We start from the raw sequence: 16,951 nt of genomic DNA on the forward strand, positions 1-16,951 counted from the left end.
AAATGTGATCAGTTATATTTCTGAAGTGAACATTTGGCAAGGACATGTATTAAACTTCAAGGTTGCTGTCTCTGAGATGTTAAGACATAAATAAGGAAAAAATCACATCTTATTTTTGGTTTTGAAGTTCTTAAGCGAAGATTTCAATTTTCTTTTGGATAAACTTTGCTATATTTAAGTGGGCCTTTTCATGTGAAAGTATGTATTAGAAATATACATAGTTTTTGACATTCTTAGTGTAAAAACTTATTTTTCTAATTACATTATTTGAACAAGTTATTAGTTGGTAGAATGGGATTTCTTAGTTGCAGTTTTATCTGCCTAGGCGGAAGTGATTTTTTAAAAATCAGATTTTTTTTGAGTAGGTACTCACCAAGTATAATTCAGGGGAACAGAAGGATGGATAATAAGAAGTCTTCTTCCATTTCCTCTCTTTCTGCCACCCATTTTCCTTTCCCAGTTTCTAAATGTATTCTTTCAGATATCTTCTGTCTTCACAAATGACTACCTATATTCTTATGTTTTTCTCCTTTTATAGAAATAACATACTCTATACACTGATCTGGACCTTGCTGTTAATGATGGAAACAGTAATTAACAGGGGAAAATCACAAAGGGAAAAGGAATCTCTGGACAGAGATACCTTTCCCAAATGGAGCTTTCTCTTCCAGAGCCTATCAAAGATTTTAAGGTTAATAATTGTCATTTATAAAATATTGAATGGTTGTAAAAGAATATTTTAAAGTGAATAAGCTCTGAAGGATAATAAAACATAAATCTAGTTTAAGAAAGAGAACATTGTTCATTGTTTTTTGAAACCCCCATGTACCTTTCCCATCTCTCTTTAGAGTAGCACTATCTTAAGTTTTGTGTACCATACCTTTTGCTGCTTCATAGTTTTATCATATTAGTATGCAACTCCAAACTGTGCTGTTTAGTTTTACATGTTAGTGAACTTTTAAAAAGGGAAAAATATTTTTCAGTAATTTGCTTTTTATTCGTTCAGTTCACTAAGACATCTGTTCTAATTTGTAAGCAGTAATTCATTCTTGTTCACTGCAGTGTAGTATTCCATTGCAGTAAGATATCATGACTCATTCATTTTTTCATAGTTTATTTATCTTTACTTTTGGCATATTTTATCTTTACTTTTGGCGTATTACCTATGCCTGTTGTTTTGTGTTTTTAAGTGTTTGCTTGTTAACTCAGCTTACCTTCAGATTATACTATATACTTCATACCATATGTAATGTGTAATGATAAGTGAAGTCATTCTGTTTCTCTGTATGTTATCTTTTTTTCTCTACACGCTTTTTTTCCTACATATTTTAAGGATTTTCCTTGAATCACTTTTTCCAGCAGTTTGATTGTACCATGGTGTTGTTTTCTTTGTGTTTTTCTTAGCTTGATGTTTGCTAAGTGTTTTATTAGGTTTATAGTATTGTGTTTGGAAAAAATGTCAGCCATTATTTCTTCAAAAAATGTTTTTTCCCCCTTCTGGACTCCAATTTACATGTATGTTAGATGACTTGATAATATCTTGCAGGCCTTTTTTTCCTGTTTCAGAAAGTATGTTGTGTCTTCCAAATTCACTGATTTTTTTCCTGCGGTATCTAATTTGCTCTTTAATTCAACCAAATAAATTTTTTTTTTTTTAATTAAGACTATTTTTTATAGCATCCCTGCCAAAGTGGTACATTTGTTACAATTAGTGAATTTATGTTGATATAATCATCCAAAGTCCATAGTTCACATTATGGTTCACTCTTGGTGTTGGACATTCTATGGCTGTGGACAAATGTATAACAACATGTATCCATCGTTATGGTATAAGACAGAGTACTTTCGCTGCCTTTAAATCCTCTATGCCCTGCCTCTTCTTCCCCTAATCCCTGGCAACCAGAGATCTTTTTATTGTCTCTGTAGTTTTGCCTTTCCAGAATGTCATATATTTGGGACCATATAGTACATAGCCTTTTCAGGTTGTATTCTTTCACATAGTCATATTCTTTTAAAGCTCCTTCAAGTTTTTCTTGACTTCATTAGCTCATTTCTTTGTAGTGCTGAATAACATTCCATTGTCTTGGATGTACCAGATTTTTATCCATTCGCCTACTGTGGGACTTCTTGGTTGCTTCCAGATTTTGGCAATTATGAATGAAGCTGCTAAAACATCCATGTGTAGGTTTTTGTGTGCATAAGTTTTCAACTCTTCTGTTTATAATCAGTCTCCTTTTGGTGCCACCCCTCTCCCATGCAGGCATCTTTCTCACCCATTTGAACTCCACTCTCTGGGACAGTCTGCCTCTGTTTATTCATGGATATAGCCTGCTCTGTCAGGGCCACTGCAATTCTTCACCCACTCCAGTGCTGTTGGTTACCTAGATTGGCCCCGCCCAATGGCCTTAGAACTGAATTGTTCAGGAAGGGCAGGGGAGGCAGGAGAGAGATTAAGTCGTAACTGTTGAATGGGCCTTTGCAACATGATTTACCTTTTTTGATTAATGAAAATATTCTCTGTGCTCATTTTAAAGTAGAAAGATAGCATGGGAAATGTGTTGTTTACATTGCTACTTACAGGTATAAAAGATAAAAATTGTCACTTGGAAACTCTGAGTGGTATCAGTCTACAAGAGGTTTTATAGAGAAATAATACATAGAGCTGTTGACTTTTAAGAGTGATTGACAGCTCTCTTGAATGTAGCTTGATTATCTTCTTCCTAGAGTGATGTTCTTTCCACCAGTCTTGTCTTTGTCTCTCCTTGCAATTTTTCTACATATTTCATTTTTGGCACTACACTCCATCAGCTTCTGGAGTTTTGTTACAGTGTTTCAGAACTCAGTGCTGTCCTTTCCTCTTCTCCTTTTCTTGAGAACTTAGAAAATTAAAACTATTAGGGATTTGACTCCCACTTCCCTCATGTTTTTCTTTTCCTATAAACTGTTCTCTTTTTACCTTTGGGGAATAGGAGCCAGTGTTATAACTAATTCAAATAGGGTATTAATATCTGGATCATAAGTGTTTATGTTTTTCCACCAAATGGTGAAAAGGCTTTTGTCAGCCCTTTGTTAACATCGCTCAGATCTTTTTACTGTAGCACTTAATAGAAATATAGTCTCTACATTGGTGAATTATATGCTACTTCAGGGCCGTGAGAGAAAAGTTTCTCACTTTCATTCTTGTGCATGGCATCTAATAGGACTATCTCAGCACTCAGCAGATGTTTAATAAATGAGTTACTTGTAAAAGTAGCCCATATATGAGGCTTGATTGACCTTTGACATTTGTGTCTTCAGAGTCATTTTTTTGTTAAGTGTCCCGTTAATATGTAGAGCAAGTAGATTAAAAAAAATTCTGTTTAAATTGTTTCTGACATAAAATGTCCTGATTTGGTTACTGGTTTTCTTCTTTTCTGACAGACAGTTTGTCACAATTTATTGGTTATCCCTGCCCGAAGCCAGAGCTTTGACATCCTGCAAAGTGCCATCAGTAAGCATTTGGTAAATAAACTTTTTTCCTGTTACACAAAAAAAGTATATAAATTCATTGGTTAAGATTAGGTTTGTCATAGTCTAGGAGGGAGTGAGAATCCAGAATCCTAAGCTTAATAACCTCTCACAGCATGATGCTATGGTGAGAACTGAGAAATCTTGGTGCTTTTCCTGGCTGTTGCTAATTAATTTTTGAGCTTGGGAAAATCCCCTCTTATGCCAGAACTTTCTACATCTGTGCAATGAAAGACCTTAAAATTACGCCTCAGGTCCTTCTGACATGTAATGCTTTAATTAACATGTGCCTGGTGTTAGTGTATTGGGAATCCAGCATCCTGATGCAGGCCTAATTTCCACCCACAAGATTTGGGGTCTGAAGTATAGGGACATCACCTAACTGGCTCAAGGCCTGGTCACTGGAGGCAGTGAGCACTCAACTATGAGACTGACTTGTCTTCTGGCCACTGAGTGTCTCGTGTTCCCATTGGTATTAAATTCACATTAGGTATACCTGGTTTTTGCTTTTAATTTTACTCCAACATTTACACTTTGACCTTTGGCTTTTTATTATAATAATGTATTATAGTGCAAGGGAGAGATCTGAAATTTTATCTTCCAAGGACTTTCCTTTGCTTGCATAATTTTACAGGCACATCCACACCTCTTTTCCTCCTTCGAAGTGTTATTTTCCTTGAGTTAGAAGAATACTGCTTTGAATTCCCTTTACTCTTTCTCCCTGCTATCAGACCCAAAGATCCTCACCTTTTTTTTTAACCTCCAGTCTAGAAATGTACGCCTCCTTTGACTACATTCATTATCCTCGTAAAAGCTCAGCATGCCAGTCAGTCTCGGCCATTATTTTCAGACAGCCTGATGGAAAGGTTAAGACCTCAGAGGCCTATAGACTTTTTTATGATTATTCAACAGTAGTTTCTAGGAGATTTAAGCCAGGTATACATACAGTTACAAGTTAGAGCCCACCTTACAGTTTATACAGAATTCAAATGAATTAGGATTCCATGATGTTCCTTATCTGGGTTTGGGGGCATGAAGCAATTAAGTGTTAAGTAATAGCTTCTTGACTGCAGTACTTGGTCATGTCTGAATGACTAGCTGAACAAAGGACAGGGGAAGGCTGATTGCAAAATGAATTCTATTTTGTATATTTAATTACCTGGGATGGGGGTGGTGTCAGATATTAGAGTTTTCCAGTTTGAATAATCTAAAGATCATGTAAGTGTGATTGTTGGTATCAAGATTTTCCTTGGATGCATGAAATAATCCTTTGAAATGATATTTCTAACCATTAGTAGAAATTATAATATCTAAAAGTTTTAGATTTTGTCATGAGGGGAAGCAGTGGATTGGGTTAATGGTATTTCTTGAGTTTGCGTGTTTTCAAAATCATTTAAGGTAGAGATTAAATTCTCAAAGGAAAATAGGACCTCAGGGTGTGGCAGGTGACTTGTATTATGTATAGATTAGTTTTCATAAAAGTGTTGTAAGGTTAACCCTCCAGTTAATAGGATTTGGTTTTATCCTGGGGAAGGGAAGAGGGGGGGACTACCGTGTAGATGTCATTAATCTTGTTTTTCTCTGCCTAGGTTGGGTTCACCGTAATTCCTGACAGCACGGCTGGCTGTGTTTTGGGTGTTATCTGTAGGCTCCTGGATCATACGTGTGTACTTAGTGAGACTCTGATGCCCTTTCTGGCTTCCTGTTGCTACAGTCTTCTGTATTTTCTGCTCACTTTAGAGAGAGGAGAAGCAGAGCATCTAAGAAAGAGGTAATAGTTTTTATATTCTTTAACTTTTTTTCCTTACCTGTTCCATTCCCTCCTTCCCAATCAATCAATTAAAAAAATTAAGAGTGAAAGAGAATTAGATTTTAGAAATATCCTAAATTCTCTTTCAGAGTTTGTATAAACCTAGCTATCCTTTTCTTTTTTCTGTTTTAGATCGAATTTATTGGGGTGACATTGGTTGATAAAATTATATAGGTTTCAGGTGCACAATTCTACAACACATCATCTGTATATTGTGTTGTGTGTTCACCACCCCAAGTCAAGTCTTCTTCCATCACCAGAGCTTTTTTGTTGTTCTTTCATGAATACCCTTTGTGGTGTGAGAATTTTTCATATTTATTTTTTCCTTTAAATAACAAACTTGAAAAGTTAGATAGCATTGTAAAGTTTTTTGAGAGCTTTCCTTATTAACATTGCTATAAGTCTAGTAACAAAAGAAATTCTACCTTTAGAAGGATGAGTTTATTAGTACAAGCCTTTGTATTTTGCTTTGGGCTTCATTAGAACTAGCCAGAGTGGAATTTTAAGTTCTTAGATTTAAGGAAATTGTTTTAAGATGCTACTGTTACAATTAATCAATACTTTTGTTCCTATCTGAAATTTGGACTAAAGATTCTAGGATAGTTTGGAATATTTCATTTTAATTTTAAAAAGCTGTTCTCATGCTTATGTTCTTAATGGTATACCCATTAAAATTCATTGCAGGAGGTTTTTAAAATATCTAACAGATGAATAAATAGAAGAAAAGAAAAATTTTTGATGTTTGCCTTTCTAGTCTTTTTTGAACTTTTAGATGTCATAAAAATATACATGATTGTATAAAACATTTATATAGTTTAAAGAGTAAGCTTAAACTGAACATTCATTTAACCAACCTTCCAGTTCAGAAATAGAACATTGTTCCATGTATTCTCCACAGTTACATTTCTCTTCTGCAACCCCAGAGATCACTTTTGGGTTTATCACCTTCTTCCTTTTTATTTAAAATTTTTATGTGCATTTATTTGTAAACAATAACATTGTTTTGCTCTTGCGTATTTTTAAGAATTTTATATAAAAGGATTTTGTGATTTGATTTTCATCATTGAGTCATTCATGTTGATGCAGAAATTTATTTCATTCATTTTTGTTTCTTTATACCAGGGGTTAGCAAATTTCTTTCTGTAAAGACTCAGTAAATATTTTAGGTTTTCTGAGGTATGAAATCTCATCAGAACTTCTCAACTCTACTCTTGTAGTGTGAAAGCAAGCAAGTAATACATAAATGAATAGGTGTGGCTGTATTTCAGTAAAACTTTATTTACAAATATAGGCAGTGAACTGGATGGGCTGTGGCCCAGTACCCATGCTCTGTAGTATTCTGTTATACAAATGTACCATAATGTACCCATTTTACTGTCAACAGCATTTGGATTTTTTCAGCTGACTGTGTGTATTTAAAACTTTGTGAATTTCACTGTAAATACACTGTGCACTGTACACCTTACACATACAGGTTTGATGGTATTTTTCTTACGTATCATCAAACTTTATGTTTGATACATCAATAGAAGGCTTTCTAAATAACAAGGAACTTCTGAGTTCTAAAAATTTTATAATCACCCCCACTTACGAAATGTGTATATTGCTGTTTGTCATTTCTTGTCACTTGAAACATAGCCGTTTTCTTGAACACTTTAATAAGTTTCAAATATCTTTTGTAGTTTCTTCAGAGGTACATCATGTTTTGACTTTATGTGGCTAGACTGAACAAAATTCAGTGTATGTAATACTTTTTGCCTGTTTAAAATCCTTGCTTTAAAAGTGTTTTATACTGGGTATTGAAAAGGTTGATATTACCAGGACCCTGTGCGTCTCTTGGGTTGACATTACTTAGTCACAAGGAATTATTGGCAGCCAGAGTCTTAGATGCAGGTTTCCTCTCCTATGCAAAAGTAGTGTTCCTATGAAAACTTATAAACCAAAATGCACAAAGCTAAGAAATTACAATTCATTTATATGGAAAAATTTTTGAGTGTTCCCAGACACAAATTCAACACACACAACCACTATCAAAATGCTTAATTTCATCCAGTTATACACTAAGCATGACACCTTAAGAGCTCTCCTAGGCTTTTCTGATACCTTAGGACACATCTTCTAATGGATGCACAAAATAAATGGAGATAAAGCACACATGCTCACAAACACAGCTCAAAGCTATGGCGGCTTGATGCTGAGTGTAGCTGCCCGAGGAGCTTGGTCGCCCAACTTTTGCTGCTCAGGTGTGCATTGCTGCAAAACAGATACTGAACACTATTTCGATTTCACCTTGTAAAAGTGAAACTCTTTGGATATCTTTTGGTTAGCAAAAACAGGCATTAATACAGGTCTTTTGTAACAGCAAAGTGGAGTAATGTGAACTTTTAAAAAGTGGGGTATGCCTGTACTTAAATTTCCTTTCAGGCTACACCTACCCCTTAGAGAAGGTGTTTGTGAGATTACAAATAATAAGTGCCAGTCAAATTACTGGGAGCCTTTGTTTTCACAAGTGCTGGCCAAAAAATCATCATGCTTTTCCAACCCGAGTTCTTCAAAACAGTGGCTACTGGACTGCGAAGAAACTACTCTGTTGTCCACCAGGCTTGTTAGTCATGAAAAATCTGTGTGACTGAGCCCTCTTGGTTTGTAGCTAGTGATCTTTTCTCCACTTTCACTGGTTTCCCTTTATCTTTGTTGTGTTGCAGATCCGGACTTATCTGGCATAGGTTTGAGACTTAGCGTGCTCCTTTCATCTGAAGACTTGGTGTTTTTTTTCCTTCAGGTCTTGGAGATACTGTTACTTTTTCTGACTGTTACCTCCCCTATTATCTTCTAAAAAGTCCTTTTACACATAGGGAGCTTCCCATTCTGTCCTCTATCTCTGAACATCTACTTCGCTAATTTTATTTAACCCTCCTATTGAGTTTTTATTTCATCAGCTATTGTTTTGTTGTCTTTGATCTAACCTGGCTTTTTCCTTGGCTCTTTGACATTCTTGCTTGTTCTTGGTGGTAAAGTTCCTGTCAGTCACATTTGGCTCTGTTTTCCTGGTGCAGGAATTCTCCCTTATTTTGGGAGCAGGTGGGGCTCTTCTCCCATTCAGTGGGTTGTCTTTCCATTTTGTGGATAGTTTTCTTTGCAGTGCAGAAGCTTTTAGTTTGATGGATTCCTCCTCCTCTTTCTTGTTTCCCCTGCCCGGGGATACATATCAGAAAAAAATATTGCCGAGAGAAAAGTCAGAGATTACTGCCTATGTTTTCTTGTAGGAGTTTCATGGTTCTGAATCTTACATTTAAGTCTTTAATCCATTTTGAGTTTATTGTATGGTGCAAGGAGACACCACCATGTTTCTTAAAGGACATTTTCAGTTTTGGGAACTGTAGAAACGGTACTTTTCTCATACATGTTGGCTCACCAACTCATTTTTGTTGCTTTTATTGTAGGGACAAGCTGTGGGGGGTATGTGTCTCCGTCCTGGCTCTCCTGCCTCGAGTCCTCAGGTTGATGCTGCAGAGCCTGCGTGTGAACAGAGCTGCTCCTGAGGAGCTGCCTGTTGTGGGCCAGCTGCTTCGTCTGCTGCTTCAGCACGCACCCCTCAGGACTCACATGTTGACGAATGCCATCTTGGTGCAGCAGATCATCAAGAATATCACGGTAAGAAGCGTGGAACAAGGATTCATGGGAAGGGCTGGGGGTGCATAGGATTCCTGTTCATTGACCAACTCCTGGAATTAAGCCCTGTGTGGTGATTTCCTGGGTTTCTCCTGTAGTCTAGTCCCTGACTGTCACTTAATCTGTGGGATTTCTTTGACCCCAGAATCAGCTTCGAAAACTTTAAACTATTCAAACTGAATTAAGGTGGTAGGCAGCTTAGTTGGAAAAGGTACAAGCCTCAGAGTCACTGCTACCTGGATTCTAATAAAGACTGTTGATTAACTGTGATAGTTCTGCAAGTTTTTTTTTTAACTTAATCCAAGCTTGTTTTCCTAGGTGTAGAAATGGGACTAATAGTAACTTTGTTGGTTTTGGGGGACCATTAATAAAAATCAGCCAAGTAAAGTTTTTAGTGTAGCTGACATTTAATTGCTCAACAAATGTTAACTGTCATTAGGAAATTATTTAGCAGAAATAAACCAGGCCAATTTCTAGTTCTCTGAAGACTAAGAAGTCAGGGAAAGGAAGTTGCAGGCTTCAACTTTGTCTAATGGTTGGTTCTTTGTTCAGGTGTGTGTTTTTGGGGGGTGAAGGTGGGTGGAGTTTTCTTATCAGATTCCTTTGGTGTTTTTAGTTTGGAAGAATTAGGGAGGGTTTTTTTTTGGTATAGATATTTGATTGGGGGGTCATTAATTGCTGTATGTAATAGTAATTCAGAAATAGTGGGAGGACAGTCAAAAATTTGGGTCATTCTGAGGTTGGACAATCAACCCACCTCCATAAGGAAGGGAATGACAGAAATTGTCATCAGCCCTGTACACAGATCGAGAGACTCTAGAATGCCAAAGGGAGGAAGTCTGGAGTGTAGGGATGGTGGGTAGTGAAATTTCATTAGTTCCTAGCATATGTGGGTGGGAACCAAACGAGAAACCGGTGTGTCATTTGTAACTAGAATTTTCACTGCCTAGTAATGCCTAATTAAGAGGTCCTTTTCCAATAAGATTTCCTGTGGTGATTTACAGATGAGGATACTTTTGCAGTGGCTCTGAGATGTTTGGATGTGAAAAACACTTCAGGTAGCATAGCAGTCTTAGTAGAATTCTCAAATTACTCTTGTTTTTCTCTGCAGACTTTGAAGAGTGGAGGTGTTCAAGAGCAGTGGCTCACAGACTTACATTACTGCTTTAACGTGTATGTCACTGGGCATCCTCAGGGGCCCAGCGTGGTGAATACAGTATATGAAAGAGGCACCATGGCACTTCCTGTTTAAAATTGTTTATTCACATCTAATTTTGAAGAGAGACTGATGTAATAAATGTTTGTCATTAAAGCTGAACTTTTAAAGAAGTTGTTTATGAACCTTCTTTTGCACTAAGGTAGGAAAACAATACAGGCTGGCTTCCTGGACTAGCATGTGATACGTGGCAGCATATTTTACATTTCATAGGAACTAAATATTTACAAAATTCAGAGTGATAACATGGTACCGTCTAGTATTTACCAAGAAATCAGCTAAATCTTTGTGATCCCAAATAGGCAAACCTCATTTTTTATGTTCTCAGTTCCAGTTTATTCAGTAGCAACAGGAACCAGTTTTTGTTTCGTTTGGGGGTGGTTATCTTATCCATGATGACATGAGCTTCTCACTAGGGAGTTGTTATTTACAGAGGTTCTGAAGCCCTCAGTGCAGGAGCAAGATTTTAAGACAGTGCTACAGTTGTTTTAGATTTTCCTATACCTAAATGGTGGTTGGTCTGATTACGACAATTACTTTCAAAGTGATTTTCTACTAATGATTTTCTAACTTATTATAGTTCTTCAAAAATTACCAGCTATATATCGTGATTTCTATGATATATTCATTTTTCTAATCATGAAATAATTTAATTAGCAAACTGTTTTTAAAAAATCAAGGGAATTAACATTTTATTGCTTCCTATCTCTCTTACTGTCAGGACAAGGGCAACAGTAACCTTAAGAAAATGGAAGCAGTCCTAGAAGTACATGTGAGCCTACCATGTCCCTGTTTATGCCTGTCTACATTCCTATATTAGCTTTGCCCTTAAAAAAGTGAAAAAGCCCTCAATCACTAGATTTCATTTAAACCAGGTATTCTTAGCTCTGTGTAGTTAGCAGAGTGGCACAGGAATGGCATTTTGATATGATTGCTCGCCTCTGCAGGTTGATCAGAAAATGCAAGTGGAATGTTAAGGCCTGAATCTATATCTTGTGCATCAGTGGTCTGGCTGATTTCCTTGGTGTCGTGTGATACCAGTACCTCCGTTCATAGGAGGGCGTAGCAGCCTGTGGCTTTCAGCGGCTAACACGAACTGTAAAGTGTAAGGGCCAACAGCAGTGAACAGAGCACCTACTGTGGTCTTACAGATAATTTCCAAAAGCAAACACTAGATCATGATCCTGGTCTAAAACTTAAAACTGATAATGTTGGAATAATAGGACGTGGTGTCTGTAATGAAATTTGTTGGATGAGATTCCAGGAAAATAGTGAAATGAAGGTGGCTACTGTAGGACAGGCTCCTCCCCATCTCATTTAGGTTCTTCACTGACGCCAAAAAACCAGGCCTGCACCAACTGGCTGGCAGGAATCCCAACCCAGCAGCCCCCGTGTTCTTAGTTTTACTTGGACTTGACTGAGTTATACATTCTCCTTTCTAGGTGGAGGCAGACAGCTAGGCAGTTTTGCATAGGCATAGTCTACCCTGGCCTTCCTAGCACAGGTTACAATAATATCCAAACAGTGCTGGCTAAGAGCAGGAAGAAATTCCGACGTTTTCTTTCAGTTGTCACATTTTCAGGCTAACAAGGCTTCAGGCACAGATATTCAAGTTCTCCCAAGATGTAAAAGAAAATCAGCAGAGAATTAGCTATGTACTAGCTATTCCGGACACAGTCTTCCTTCATAGGCAGTCAAGGCTTTGTTTTGTATTTTGATTGAGTAGCTGATTGCAGGTTATAAGAAAAATTCTTTGATCTTCCACTGTTCTCAAGAAGGTGTATACACTGCAAGTTGCTCACTGTTAAAAACAAATACCAGGTAGATATTCAAGTTACTAATTTTAATGCTGAAGGTAAGAGTTGACTGGAGGTAAGGAAAAAAGGGTTTAGTTTTGGATTATACATGGTGCTGAAAAAGGTGATGGCCAGTGTATCGTGGAGACAGGATGATTTATCAGCCTTGCATTTTCCGTCGTCTCAAAGATACATGACATCTCTTAAGAATCTTGAGTGAAGGAGTGGGTGCGAACCTTCAGTCAGCCTGGAATAACGTGTATCTTTCTCAGTGCACCTCCCCAATATAACAATATAAACTTACATATACACATACATATCTTCTAACTGCATGTGCCACATACTTGGCTATAGTCCATTCTAGAAAATTTGTTTTGAAAACTTCAGGTGATAGACTGATAGGCATATCAAACTTCAAATGGATCTTCTAGGCCTTTATATGACTTTGAAATTATAAAATTATAGGAAGCCACAGTTGGAAAAATAGGTGGTGTACTCAACCCTCTCATTTAACAAGTGAGGATATTGAGGCCCCAAACGGTTAAGACCTTGCTGAGGCCATAATGCTATGCGCTCCTAACTTTCTGAGGAGCAAAGAAGCAAACATGAAAGGTGAGTACTTTTAAAAAGTTAAAAACATATGTCTTTCTTTTTCTCTCCCGTTTTGATTACTGTTACTTCAATAAAATTATTTGAAAGTGAGCTGCTGTTTGGAACTTGGGCATGTTTTTCGGCTGCTTTACTCTTTCAAGTCTTGAGGTTTCATCTGCATGCCCTGCTCTAGGTGGGCAGGAATATTCTTCATACAACAGGGCACTGTTACTAGTAATCACTTAAGCCATGGTTATTCTATTCGTTGGAATGGATTTTTTTAAGGAAGTTCTTTTATTTTTAAAGAGCTGGACCACAAAATACAGGAGAGCCTGTTCATGTATGTATATACACAAACACACACTCTCATCATTACTATGCTGCTATTTGTGGGTAACTTGCAGGGGGTGGGTGGAAGAGTAGAGAACAGGGATTGCTGTCTCCTGAATACGTGTAGAGAAACAGCCCATGGATGCTGTTCCTTTTGCTCTTTCCAGCTCACTTTCTGCTCCTTTATAAGAGGTAAGGGCACCTCCAAAGCCTCTCCCCATGTTGGAGGTTGGGAGCAACAGTTTTCACTCAAATATCTGAATACTACAGTGTGCCAAACCATTTCCGTCTGCTAAACAACAGTGAGCAAAATCAGAAGATCCTTAACTCTACTGAATTCTCAAAGCAAAAAATGAATTAACATTTCTAGTCAACGTTTGAAGACCAAAGTTAGATTTCTTCTTTTTGTTCAGTCTGACATCTGTGATTTCACATTGCAGAAACTTACATGTATGTTCAAGTCATACCCATATTGTGGAAATTACTTAGACATGTTTTCTGTATGAAACACAGGCTTCAGCTAAACTGTAGCTAGCATCTCTGCGACCATCCACCTTATTCGCTGGCTGACGGTTAGTGGGGGTGAGTGAGCCTAAGAAAAGCTGGTGTCGCCCCAGGTTTAGGCTTAGGGAAAGATTCTCTAAGCCTTGTCTGTTTTTAAGCCTGCCAGAATGACGTGTGTAGGGAAAACAAACTGTTCACATGAGGTCTTAGGAAACCACTGTGCATTTCTTTGAGTTGTCCTTTAAAAACCTTTTATACTGCTAAACCACCTTCATTTTTAAAGATTTCTCATAGTACTGGATTTTTCTCTTGAGACAAAGTAAAAAAAATGCTCTAGTTTATGATGTTTATCTAAATGCTGCTTGTCTGGTAGTTAAATCTGACAGTTCTGTTTTGGAATCTGTCCTTCATTCAAGTATAATGATTATTTTTTTTCACATAGAACTATGGGCCTTAATTCCTTTGAAAGTTCCCAACTACCCCACCCACCATTCCCTGATCAGCCTGCCTATGTTACATGAGTTGCCTGACTCTTAAGATTTGGCAGTAATTACTCTCCCCCTACTTCTTAAGTCCCCCCCCTCCCCATTGAAAACTAAATGAATGTTAAAGTTCATGCTGACAGTCATTGTTCACCTTCCCAGCTGCACTCTGTCCTGCAGGATGACGGGATCGGGGAGGACGGGGGCAGCGTGTTGTCATAGTCACCCACGAGGAACACCGGACCTGGCATTAACTGCTGACAGCACTGAACTTATCACCCAAACTTAATGCTGGTGTGAATGAAGGGGCCCTGAGTAAAACACCCTTGTTTTGCAGCTGAAAAGAAAGTTCCCTGAGCTGCTCCTGTATAAGCAAAAGTGTGCACAGTTGAGCCTGCGCTGGATATGCTATTAAATATTAGTGTCTTCCTTGTGAGGCCCTAAAAGGCGAAAGCCAGGATTTGTGGTTGAGGATCTCTTCCCATCTTTAGGAAGGAGGTGGGCTTAATGTGGAACCAAAATGGAACAAGAACTCCCAAGGTATGACTTTGAAGAAAAACAGTACTTCCACTTCCCCTTCCTTTATGTGAATAAGCTGAGGTGAGCAATAGCAGCTACCATTTATTGTTCCACTGGAGGTGATTTTAACAAAGCTTTGGGCATAAAAATAACTTGCCTCTTATGGAGACAGATGTTGACTGCAGTAATAATTCCATGAAAGGGGCATGAAAAACACCTGTCTACCTGAAATCAAGTGGCCATTGGAAACCCCTGGGAGTGAGTTCTCTGTCTTTGGGGATGAAATAAAAAAGGAAATGTGTTTCCCCACACTGTCTTCCCAACATACTTTGCCAGTGGCTGCCTTACCTGAGTTGAGATGCAGCACAGAATGGGCTTTTGAAGATCTTGTGGGATGATGCACTTTCCCTTCTTGAGAACAACCTGAAATCAACCAACAATGGTCATCTATCTCACCAATGACAGCAGTGGCCTGACCAAGTTCTGAATTCCTTGAGTGAAGGCTTGAGCTTGCAAGTGTCGGCCTAATTGGATGTGGTGTGGAAATACCATATAGGCCAAGGGGTGAGTTCTGGAATTTTGCTGCCTGGGCCACAGATCTGTTAAAGGTGCTTTGGTTCAATTTTTTTTCTGTTGGGGAACCTGTTCTCTGCTCAGTTTGTTTTAATTTGCAGCAGTTCATCTGCTAAACAAGTACTTCCTGTAATGCTTGGGTTTGGGTCATTCCCACAGATAGGCAACCCTGTACTATCTCAGCAAAGTGACCTACAGTTCCAGTGATGGCCTGTGCTTCGAGTCCTCCAAATTGGTCAAGTCAGGGGAAGACCCAAGTAGTGGCCTGGAGAGGCTGCAGTGGTAAGCCTTTCAGTTATGAAGCCCAGCAGAAAATCTCTTGGCTAGAAGGCTCTCTGGGTCGAGATGCCAGAATGCCTCATCTCAAACCAATTATGATCTGGAATTTCTGGAAGGGAGGCACTAAACATGGTGCTGAGATTCTGTTGGTGACTGAAGTATATTAAAGTTCCTACCTGAAAGGAGGTTTGCCCAATGCAATGAAATCCCATTTCAGATTCTGATGTAACCCTGGGGGTGCTTGTAAACTACAGAGTGCCTAGAAAGACAGTTACCGTAGATTTGCTTGAGCACTGAGTGCCTGGAGGACTTTGTGCCCGAGCTGCTCTTGGATGGATTCTTGGCGGTCCTGCTTACTGCAGTGGTCTTTGGGGGGTTTAGTACCAGTTCCTTCCTCCAGACCCGGAGGAGCAATGCCATGCACTCTCTGTGCCACCTGTCCATATCTCTGGCTCCATGCTGCTTCATACGCAGAAGGTAGGACAGATGCTTCCTGAGCTGGTAGCTGGCGAGATCAGAGAAGGGAGAGGCTTTAAATCACAGTACTGAGAAAACTAAATTTTCTTAAGGTTCCTAGAAGCTATAGGAAGAGTATTTGTTGAACTGGGGAGATTCCTTCAAGCTCCCATTCTAATTTCAGTAGCAGTATGTTGGATTCTGGCTTTTTCCATCGAACGGTTCCTGAATAAGGGATCAGTAAGATGAGTCTTTGCCCTCAGACAGGACAGGCCGATGTGTAAACAAATACAGTATTAAAAGTACAGAGAGCGAGGAGCTCGATAGCATAGACAGATGTGGAACTGATCGTTTGTAGTGGTTTGTTAAGACTATAAGGCTGATCTTCGTGCTGGGTTTTAAAGGATGAGTAGAAACTTAGCCAATCAGAAAAGGGCGTTCTAGGCAGCAGGATGGGCATGCGCAGAGAGGTATGGGCATTTGCGCAGGCAAGTCAGTAAGAGATGTGTGAGAAGCATTGTCTATTTAGTGAGGGAAGGAGGTTGGAAGGCTGGGCTACACTGGAAGAAGCCAACATTTGTTCAGGACCTGTTGTATACCAGGCACTTTCCCTATGATTAAGCCTGAAACTAAATCTGTGAGGCAGATGTTATGAGTCTGATAAAGGCTGAGTTGAGGTGACATCACCCAGATGGTGACATAGGTCATTCCCAACTTCACTCTCCCTCATCAAAAGAACAACTAATAACTGTTCATGGACAAGACACCACTGAGAAGATCCTAGAATATGGGATTTCTAGGATCTAGAGGCTTGTCCCCCCTGTACCAGAGACCAAGACAGACCATATAAAAAGGGTAAGAGGAGTGCTACATGATGACAGCATTGCCCCTCCCTCGGGCCAGCGTAACACCACACTGAGGTCTACATTGAGCCTACAGCTCCTCCATTAGGAAAAGAGAACCCAGAGCGGACATCCAGCGCCCCAACATTGTGGGTTGCTTCTCGCCCTGTGAGGAGTACAAGGGAATCTGACTGTGACACAGAAGAGGGGAGGAACTTGCAACAACCAGCACATGGATCTTTGCAGACTGAGTTCCCACCTGCAGCATCCAAGCAGTAGTCCCAACCAGTGGTTTGCTCATATGCAGAGCCAAGATGGTGACACAGGCTGACCAGGGAACTCAGGAGCATGCAAGTCTACCTGATTTAGGTCCT

At 38.9% G+C, this 16,951-nt stretch overlaps 2 protein-coding genes across 2 annotated transcripts in view; one reads left to right on the top strand and one right to left on the bottom strand.

The window, feature by feature from the left end:
• Positions 1 to 10,312, top strand: part of TEX10 (testis expressed 10) — a 34,059-nt gene extending 23,747 nt beyond the window's left edge. Inside the window, exons 12-15 of the mRNA XM_081150691.1 lie at positions 3,421 to 3,501; positions 5,097 to 5,278; positions 8,761 to 8,971; positions 10,101 to 10,312. Of these exons, the coding sequence (XP_081006817.1) occupies positions 3,421 to 3,501; positions 5,097 to 5,278; positions 8,761 to 8,971; positions 10,101 to 10,241 (615 nt within the window). The 3' untranslated portion in view covers positions 10,242 to 10,312. The remainder of the gene's footprint in view (positions 1 to 3,420; positions 3,502 to 5,096; positions 5,279 to 8,760; positions 8,972 to 10,100) is intronic.
• The window catches only part of INVS (inversin), a 94,229-nt gene continuing 87,510 nt past the window's right edge, over positions 10,233 to 16,951 (bottom strand). The window contains exons 15-17 of the mRNA XM_081150690.1: positions 15,555 to 15,784; positions 14,776 to 14,850; positions 10,233 to 12,006 (exon numbers count right to left, since the gene is read on the bottom strand). Coding sequence (XP_081006816.1) covers positions 11,900 to 12,006; positions 14,776 to 14,850; positions 15,555 to 15,784 — 412 coding nt within the window. The 3' untranslated portion in view covers positions 10,233 to 11,899. The remainder of the gene's footprint in view (positions 12,007 to 14,775; positions 14,851 to 15,554; positions 15,785 to 16,951) is intronic.

The sequence above is a fragment of the Miniopterus schreibersii genome (genome assembly GCF_964146895.1).
Source record: "Miniopterus schreibersii genome assembly, chromosome: 11".
Lineage (NCBI taxonomy): Eukaryota > Metazoa > Chordata > Mammalia > Chiroptera > Miniopteridae > Miniopterus > Miniopterus schreibersii.